Source organism: Plecotus auritus (genome assembly GCF_963455305.1).
Source record: "Plecotus auritus genome assembly, chromosome: X".
NCBI classification, from domain to species: Eukaryota; Metazoa; Chordata; class Mammalia; order Chiroptera; family Vespertilionidae; genus Plecotus; species Plecotus auritus.
Window position 1 is genome coordinate 18,460,394 of NC_137784.1, and position 9,344 is coordinate 18,469,737.

The 9,344-nt window shown below is 56.5% G+C and overlaps 1 protein-coding gene across 1 annotated transcript; it reads left to right on the forward strand.

The window, feature by feature from the left end:
- Positions 1 to 7,591: 7,591 nt before the first annotated feature.
- LOC308239527 (melanoma-associated antigen B4-like) lies at positions 7,592 to 8,617 on the forward strand (the record flags this gene model as incomplete). The annotated part of the gene is made up of 1 exon (XM_080652310.1): positions 7,592 to 8,617. One exon carries the CDS (start codon positions 7,592 to 7,594, stop codon positions 8,615 to 8,617), a length of 1,026 nt encoding a protein of 341 aa, XP_080508436.1.
- Positions 8,618 to 9,344: the final 727 nt, after the last annotated feature.

A 9,344-nucleotide genomic window follows, 5' to 3' on the forward strand; every position in this document is an offset into this window, starting at 1 on the left:
GAGGTTTTGTCCAGGTTCTGCATAGACTTAGGGAGAGTGAGGGATGTGGGGCCTTGGTGTGAGGGGCTGAGAGACGGAGGATGTCCAGGTCCTGGGAAGACTCAGGGAGAGTGAGGGAGGTGGGGGCCTTGGTGGGAGGGGCTGGCAGAGGCAGGATGTCCAGGTCCTGGGAAGACTCAGGGAGAGTGCATGAGGTGGGGGCCTTGGTGGGAGGGGCTGGCAGAGGGAGGATGTCCAGGTCCAGGGAAGATTTAGGGATAGTGAGGGAGGTGGGGCCTTGGTGGGAGGGGCTGGCAGAGGGAGGATGTCCAGGTCCTGGGAAGACTCAGGGAATGTTAGGGAGGTGGGAGCCTTGGTGGGAGGGACTGAGAGAGGGAGGGTGTCCAGGTCCTGGGAAGACTCAGGGAGAGTGAGGGAGGTGGGAGCCTTGGTGGGAGGGGCTGGAAGAGGGAGGATGTCCAGGTCCTGGGAAGACTCAGGAATTGTGAGGGATGTGGGGCCTTGGTGGGAGGGGCTGTTAGAGAGAGGATGTCCAGGTCCTGGGAAGACTCAGGGAGAGTGAGGGAGGTGGGGGCCTTGGTGGGATGGGCTGGCAGAGGGAGGATGTCCAGGTCTTGGGAAGACTCAGGGAGAGTGAGGGGGGTGGGGAACTTGGTGGGATGGGCTGGCAGAGGGAGGATGTCCAGGTCCTGGGAAGACTCAGGGAGAGTGAGGGAGGTGGGGGCCTTGGTGGGAGGGGCTGGCACAGGGAGGATGTCCAGGTTCTGCGTAGACTTATGGAGAGTGAATGAGGTGGGGGCCTTGGTGGGAGGGGCTGGCAGAGGGAGGATATCCAGGTACAGGGAAGACTCAGCGAGAGTGAGGGAGGTGGGGGCCTTAGTGGGAGGGGCTGACAGAAGTAGGAAATCCAGGTCCTGGGAATACTCATGGAGAGTGAGCGAAGTGGGGGCTTTGGTGTGTGGGGATTGGGAGATGGAAGATTTCCAGGTCCTGGGAAGACTCAGAGAGAGTGAGGGAGGTGGGGGCTTTGGTGGGATGGGCTTGCTGCAGGAGGATATCCTGGTCCTAGTTAGAGTCACGGAGAGTGAGGTAGGTGGGCCCTTGATTGGATGTTCTGGCAGAGGGAGGATGTCCAGGTCCTGGAAAGACTAGGGAGAATGAGGGTGGTGGGGCCTTGGTGGGCGGGGCTCGCAGAGGGAGGAAGTCCCTGTTCTTGGAAGACTCATGGAGAGTGAGGGAGGTGGGGGTCTTGTTGGGAGGGGCTGGCAGAGGGAGGATGTCCAGGTCCTGGGAAGACACATTAGAGTGAGGGAGGTGGGGTCCTTGGTGTGAGGGGATGGCAGAGGGAGGATGACAGTGTCCTAGGAAGACTCAGGGACAGTGAGGGAAGTGGGCTCTTGATGGGAGGGGCTTGCAGAGGGAGGATTTCCAGGTCCTAGGAAGACTCAGGGAGAGTGATGGGGGTGGGTGCCTTGGTGTGACGGGCTGGCAGGGGAAGGATGTCAAGGTCCTGGGAAGATCCAGGGAGAGTGAGGGAGGTGGGGAACTTGGTGGGAGGGGCTGACAGAAGGAGGAAGTCCAGGTCCTGGGAACACTCATGGAGAATGAGGAAGGTGGGGTGCTTGGTGAGAGGGGCTGGCAGAGGGAGGATATCCAGGTCCTGGGAAGACTCAGGGAAAGTGAGGGATGTGGAAACTTGGTGGGAGGGGCTGGCAGAGGGAGGATGTCCAGGTCCTGGAAGACTCTTGGAGAGTGAGGGAGGTGGGGGCCTTGGTGTGAGGTGATGGCAGAGGGAGAATGACAATGTCCTAGGAAGACTCAGGGAGAGTGAGGGAAGTGAGCTCTTGGTGGGAGCGGCTGGCAGAGGAGGGTGTCCAAGTCCTGGGAAGACACAGGGGAGTGAGGGAGTCGTGGTCCTTGGTGTGAGGCGATAGCAGAGGGAGGATGACAATGTCCTAGGAATACTCAGGGACAGTGGGGGAAGTGGGCTCTTGGTGGGAGGGGCTGACAGAAGGAGGAAGTCCATGTCCTGGGAACACTCATGGAGAGTGAGGGAGGTGTGGTGCTTGGGAGAGGGGCTTGCAGAGGGAGGATGTCCAGGTCCTGGGAAGACTCAGGGATAGTGAGGGAGGTGGGGCCTTGGTGGGAGGGGCTGTCAGGGGGATTAAGTCCAGGTCCTGGGAAGACTCAGGGCGAGTGAGGGATGTGGGAGCCTTGGTGGGAAGGTATGGCAGAGGGAAGATGTCCAGGTCCAGGGAAGACTCAGGGAGAGTGAGGGACGTGGGCCCTTGGTGGGAGGAGCTGGCAGAGGGAGGATATCCAGGTCCAGGGAAGACTCAGGGAAAGTGAGGGAGGTGGGGGTCTTGGTGTGAAGGGATGGCAGAGAGAGGATGAGAATGTCCTAGGAAGACTCAGGGAGAGTGAGGGAGGTGGGGCCTTGGTGGGAGGGGCTGGCAGAGGGAGGATGTCCAGGTCCTGGGAAGACTCAGGGAGAGTGAGGGAGGTGGGGGCCTTGGTGGGAGGGGCTGAGAGAGGGAGGATGTCCAGGTCCTGGGAAAACTCAGGGAGAGTGAGGGAGGTGGGGGCCTTGGTATGAGGGGATGGCAGAGATAGGATGAGAATGTCCTAGGAAGACTCAGGGAGAGTGAAGGAGGTGGGGCCTTGGTGGGAGGGGTTGGCAGAGGGAGGAAGTCCAGATCCTGGGAAGACTCAGGGAATGTTAGGGAGGTGGGAGCCTTGGTGGGAGGGACTGAGAGAGGGAGGATGTCCAGGTCCTGGGAAAACTCAGGGAGAGTGAGGGAGGTGGGGGCCTTGGTGGGAGGGACTGAGAGAGGGATAATGTCCAGGTCCTGGGAAGACTCAGGGAGAGTGAGGGAGGTGGGGGCCTTGGTGGGAGGGGATGGCAGAGATAGGATGAGAATGTCCTAGGAAGACTCAGGGAGAGTGAAGGAGGTGGGGCCTTGGTGGGATGGGCTGGCAGAGGGAGGATGTCCAGGTCCTGGGAAGACTCAGGGAGAGTGAGGGGGGTGGGTGCCTTGGTGGGAGGGGCTGGCAGAGGGAGGATTTCCAGGTCCTGGGAAGATCCAGGGAGAGTGAGGGAGGTGGGGAACTTGGTGGGAAGGGCTGGCAGAGGGAGGATATCCAGGTACAGGGAAGACTCAGCGAGAGTGAGGGAGGTGGGGGCCTTGGTATGAGGGGATGGCAGAGATAGGATGAGAATGTCCTAGGAAGACTCAGGGAGAGTGAAGGAGGTGGGGCCTTGGTGGGAGGGGTTGGCAGAGGGAGGAAGTCCAGATCCTGGGAAGACTCAGGGAATGTTAGGGAGGTGGGAGCCTTGGTGGGAGGGACTGAGAGAGGGAGGATGTCCAGGTCCTGGGAAAACTCAGGGAGAGTGAGGGAGGTGGGGGCCTTGGTGGGAGGGACTGAGAGAGGGATAATGTCCAGGTCCTGGGAAGACTCAGGGAGAGTGAGGGAGGTGGGGGCCTTGGTGGGAGGGGATGGCAGAGATAGGATGAGAATGTCCTAGGAAGACTCAGGGAGAGTGAAGGAGGTGGGGCCTTGGTGGGATGGGCTGGCAGAGGGAGGATGTCCAGGTCCTGGGAAGACTCAGGGAGAGTGAGGGGGGTGGGTGCCTTGGTGGGAGGGGCTGGCAGAGGGAGGATTTCCAGGTCCTGGGAAGATCCAGGGAGAGTGAGGGAGGTGGGGAACTTGGTGGGAAGGGCTGGCAGAGGGAGGATATCCAGGTACAGGGAAGACTCAGCGAGAGTGAGGGAGGTGGGGGCCTTAGTGGGAGGGGCTGACAGAAGTAGGGAATCCAGGTCCTGGGAATACTCATGGAGAGTGAGCGAAGTGGGGGCTTTGGTGTGTGGGGATTGGGAGATGGAAGATTTCCAGGTCCTGGGAAGACTCAGAGAGAGTGAGGGAGGTGGGGGCTTTGGTGGGATGGGCTGGCTGCAGGAGGATATCCAGGTCCTAGTTAGAGTCACGGAGAGTGAGGTAGGTGGGCCCTTGATTGGATGTTCTGGCAGAGGGAGGATGTCCAGGTCCTGGAAAGACTAGGGAGAATGAGGGTGGTGGGGCCTTGGTGGGCGGGGCTCGCAGAGGGAGGAAGTCCCTGTTCTTGGAAGACTCATGGAGAGTGAGGGAGGTGAGGGTCTTGTTGGTAGGGGCTGGCAGAGGGAGGATGTCCAGGTCCTGGGAAGACACATTAGAGTGAGGGAGGTGGGGTCCTTGGTGTGAGGGGATGGCAGAGGGAGGATGACAATGTCCTAGGAAGACTCAGGGACAGTGAGGGAAGTGGGCTCTTGATGGGAGGGGCTTGCAGAGGGAGGATTTCCAGGTCCTAGGAAGACTCAGGGAGAGTGATGGGGGTGGGTGCCTTGGTGTGACGGGCTGGCAGGGGAAGGATGTCAAGGTCCTGGGAAGATCCAGGGAGAGTGAGGGAGGTGGGGAACTTGGTGGGAGGCTCTGACAGAAGGAGGAAGTCCAGGTCCTGGGAACACTCATGGAGAATGAGGAAGGTGGGGTGCTTGGTGAGAGGGGCTGGCAGAGGGAGGATGTCCAGGTCCTGGAAGACTCAGGGAGAGTGAGGGAGGTGGGGGCTTTGCTGTGAGGGGATTAATAGAGGGAAGATTTCCAGGTCCTGGGAAGACTCAGGGAGAGTGAGGGCGGTTGGGGCTTTGGTGGGATGGGCTGGCAGCGGGAGGATGTCCAGGTTCTGGGAAGACTCAGGAAGAGTGAGGGATGTTGGTGCCTGGGTGGGATGGGCTGGCAAAGGGAGGATGTTCGGGTCCTGGGAAGAGTCAGGGAGAGTGAGGGAGGTGGGGGCCTTGGTGAGGGGATTGCAGAGGGAGGATGACAATGTCCTATGAAGACTCAGGGACAGTGAGGGAAGTGGGCTCTTGGTGGGAGTGGCTGGCAAAGGGAGGATGACCAGGTCCTAGGAAGACTCAGGGAGATTGAGGGAGGTGGGTGCCTTGGTGGGAAGCGCTGACAGAGGGAAGATTACCAGGTCCAGGGAAGACTCAGGGAGAGTGTGGGATGTGGGGGTCTTGGTGGGAGGGGCTGGCAGAGGAAGGATGTCCAGGTCCTGGGAAGCCTCATGGAGGGTGAGGGAGGTGGGGGCCTTGGTGTGAGGTGATGGCAGAGGGAGGATGACAATGTCCTAGGAAGACTCAGGGACAGTGAGGGAAGTGAGCTCTTGGTGGGAGCGGCTGGCAGAGGGAGGATGTCCAGGTCCTGGGAAGACTCAGGGAGAGTGAGGGAGGTGGGGCCTTGGTGGGAGGTGCTGGCAGAGGGAGGATGTCCAAGTCCTGGGAAGACACAGGAGAGTGAGGGAGTTGTGGTCCTTGGTGTGAGGGGATAGCAGAGGGAGGATGACAATGTCCTAGGAATACTCAGGGACAGTGGGAGAAGTGGGCTCTTGGTGGGAGGGGCTGACAGAAGGAGGAAGTCCATGTCCTGGGAACACTCATGGAGAGTGAGGGAGGTGGGGTGCTTGGGAGAGGGGCTTGCAGATGGAGGATGTCCAGGTCCTGGGAAGACTCAGGGAAAGTGAGGGATGTGGGAACTTGGTGGGAGGGGCTGGCAGAGGGAGGATGTCCAGGTCCTGGGAAGACTCTGGGAGAGTGAATGAGGTGGGGGCTTTGGTGTGAGGGGATTGGGAGAGGGAAGATTTCCAGGTCCTGGGAAGACTCAGGGAGAGTGAGGGAGGTGGGTGCTTTGTTGCATGGGCTGTCAGCGGGAGGATGTCCAGGTCCTGGGAAGACTCAGGAAGAGTGAGGGAGCTTGGGGCCTGAGTGGGATGGGCTGGCAAAGGGAGGATGTCTGGGTCCTGGGAAGACTCAGGGAGAATGAGGGAGGTGGGGCTTTGGTGGGAGGGGCTGGCAGAGGGAGGAAGTCCAGGTCCTGGGAAGGCTCTTGGAGAGTGAGGGAGGTGGGGGCCTTGGTGGGATGGCCTGGCAAAATATCAGTAGAGAGAGGATATCCAGGTCCTGGGAAGACTCAGGGAGAGTGAGTTAGGTGTGTTCCTTGGTTGGAGGGGCTGGCAGCATCTCAGTAGAGAGAGGATATCCTGGTCCTGGGAATACTCAGGGACAGTGCGGAAGGTGCCGGTCCTTGGTGGGAGTGGTTGGCAGAGGGAGGATGTCCATATCCTGGGATGACTCAGGTAGGGTAAGGGATTTGGGGACCTTGGTGGGAGGGGTATGCAGAGGGAGGATGTTCAGGTCCTAGGAAATCTCAGGGAGAGTGAGGGAGGTGGGGTTCTTGGTGGGAGTTTCTGGCAGTGGGAGGATGTCCATGTCCTGGGAAAACTCATGATCTGTGTTAGGACCATGGACCCCTTAACATGGAGGACACCTCAGCATCCCTAAATACTGCCAATCAAATAAGCCCAGGCAGTTGTCAGCAGAAGTGCCTCTTAATTCCTGTTCAGGGTTCAGGAAGGGTAAGACTTTCGCTTGATAAGCACATTCACAATACAGCTGAGGGAGTCCTGCTAGATACACATCTAGTGGGCAAACAGGATTGATGTGAGATCCTGGGGCACCTCTCCCAAGGGGGCCTCCATTTGATGCGTGCATCCTGCATTTGGGAGAAGACAGGCAAATGCAGCTATACTGTGTCAAACTCAGTTCCTCCTCTGGCTCCCGGCTACCTACTGACCACAGTGGAAGATAGGCCACAAGCAGAGACACAGAGGACCCTAGCTCTTGAGGTGCCAAGCAGGAAAATTGCATGTGCACTGAAAAATGATCCACCCTGATCAGGTGATGAAGGGAAAGTTAAGAGCAGAAATTGGCGCTCTGATGCCCTACTTGGAGACCAGGTGAGGATTGTAAATGAGGACTGAGGACCCTAAAAATGGAGGACAGAGAAGGCTCATAGTGATGTCAGTTCTGGGTGCCCCTGCCAGAAGCAGCATCTCAACACAAACTTGTGTCATGGAGGTTTGAGTGTCACCTTCAGAGCAAGGGCAGGTAGTGGTGCCCAGGTCTTGCCAACAATTAACTTGATGATCCTGATATAGGTGTCCTCAAACTACAGCCCGAGGGCCACATGCGGCCCGCGGAAGACATTTATCCGGCCTGCTGGGTGCCGCTGCCTGTCCTGCTTAGCAGCTGACTAGTCCCGGGCCCGCAGTGCGCATAGGAATTTGTTCATAGTTTTTTTTAAAAACTATAGTCCGGCCCTCCAACAGTCTGAGGGACAGTGAACTGGCCCCCTGTTTAAAAAGTTTGAGGACCCCTGATCCTGAATGTGAACTGAGAGCATTTCCCAACCCAGGGTCCCGTATCCTCCCTGCCAGCCCCCGTAGTCACCTAGGGAACACCCAGGTAGGATTCTGTGGCTCTGACTAAGGCACACTCTAACTTCCTCTGCAGGGTCATAGGGCAGAGACTGGGCAGAACAGGAGCCCTGTGGGTCCCTGGAGAACTGCCCTCAGACCCTGCAGACACGGCCTGGGTTAAAGCCCAGGTGCAATGTCCCTGCTGAGGGTGCACATGCCATCTCACTCTCCCTCCTCCAGGTGCCAGCATCACCTTCTCTCCTGCCCCAAGGGTGCCTGCTGTCCCTGACCAGTGTCCTCATGCCTCGGGGAAAGAAGAGCAAGCGCCGACGAGAGAAACGAGAAAAACGCCGACAGGCCCTGAGTGAGACTCAGGGCACAGCAGGGGAGGTTGAAGAGGCCCCCACCTCTCCTCCCAATGATGATTCTTCCCCAAGCTCCCCTGCACCTGGCCCATCCCAGGAGCCTCAGGGAGATGCAGCCACTAGCACTCCTGAGGCAGGTGTCTCTTGCCCAATATCTGATGCCAGTGTCAAGATCCAAGGTGAGGAAAGTGCAAGTGCCTCCCAGGCAGCACCTTCTGCTCTGCGGGCTCGCAAAGATCCTCTAAGCAGGGAGGTGAGCAAGGTGGTGCAGTTCCTGCTGGAGAAGCTGAAAAGGAAGGAGCCCATCACTCAGAACGCACTGCTAGAGTTTGTCAACAGGAAGTACAAGGAGCACTTCCCTGAGATCCTGAGGAGAGCCTCTGAGCGCATGGAGCTGGTCTTTGGCCTTGAGTTCAAGGAAGTCGACCTCAACAACCACACCTATGCCTTTTTCAGCAAGCTGGGCCTCCCGATTGAGGGAGACCTGAGCAGTGATGAGGTCTTGCCCAAGACCCCAATTGTGATGGTGATCCTGGGCGTGATCTTCATGAAGGGCAACCTCGCCACTGAAGAAGAGATCTGGAAGTTCCTTGATGTGTTCGGGGTCCACCCTGGGAAGAAGCATGTCATCTTCGGGGAGCCCAGGCAATTCATCACCGAGGATCTGGTTCAGCAGAAGTACCTTGAGTGCCGTCAGGTTCCTGACAGTAATCCTCCCCGCTATGTGTTCCTGTGGGGCCAAAGAGCACACAATGATATCAGCAAGATGAAAGTGCTGGAGGTGCTGGCCCGGATCTTCAACAAGGTTCCCTCTGCCTTCCCAAACCTGTATGAGGAGGCCTTGAGAGATGAGGAAGAGAAAGCATGGTTGAGAGCCGCAGCCATGGTTGGCTCTTTTACCAAGCACAGGGCTCCTTCCAAGGCGAAGTCCAGCAGCTCCTCCACACTTAGTAAGATCTGAGGCAGCCTTTTCGGGTTAAGTTTCAGGAGGGCAGTCACCCTTCTGAATAGTAGAGTAGTGGGCTCAGGAGAGAACAAAACGTTTATGCGGTTGGGTTTCTTTTTCTTCTGCAGATGACTAATTTTTAGGGTTGTATGTATTTTCAAAAGTTGTTCCTTCTAAGTAAAGGTTTATTTGCTTCAGAATCTAAGTTTCTTAATGTCATAGATGTCACATTTATTAAAGTTGAGGTTTAATATTAAGAGTTTTGTTTATTACAAACCGATTGAAATGCCTTCAATATGTTCTTTTTCCTACAGTGCAAGGGCACAGGAATAGGATTTTTCTGGGCATATGAAAATATTTGGGATAACAAAATGGAGAAACAAAAGTAAAGGCTGATTAATTCTTAGTTTGCATTATTCTTCTTGTACTTTTCTTATAAAATTAAATAGCATATACCTGGATTTGCTTATCTCTTCAGAGTTTTTGAGAAAATAAATCCTAATAAATTTGAATTCTTGCTCATGTCTTTTCTTTTCTCCTGCGTCATTAGTAGACCATCTGCTCTTTGGAAATGTCTAATAGCACTAGTGATGGTAAGAAAAAGAAGCCTAATAGCCACTGTCCATAAAATTTAGAGTTTATCATCAGCGTTGGTCATATTAGGAAAATGGTGTCATAAAATGTAAGAAATAATGACAATAAACTGAAGAGGTGTAGAAGAGAGCAATTTATTGCCCATCAT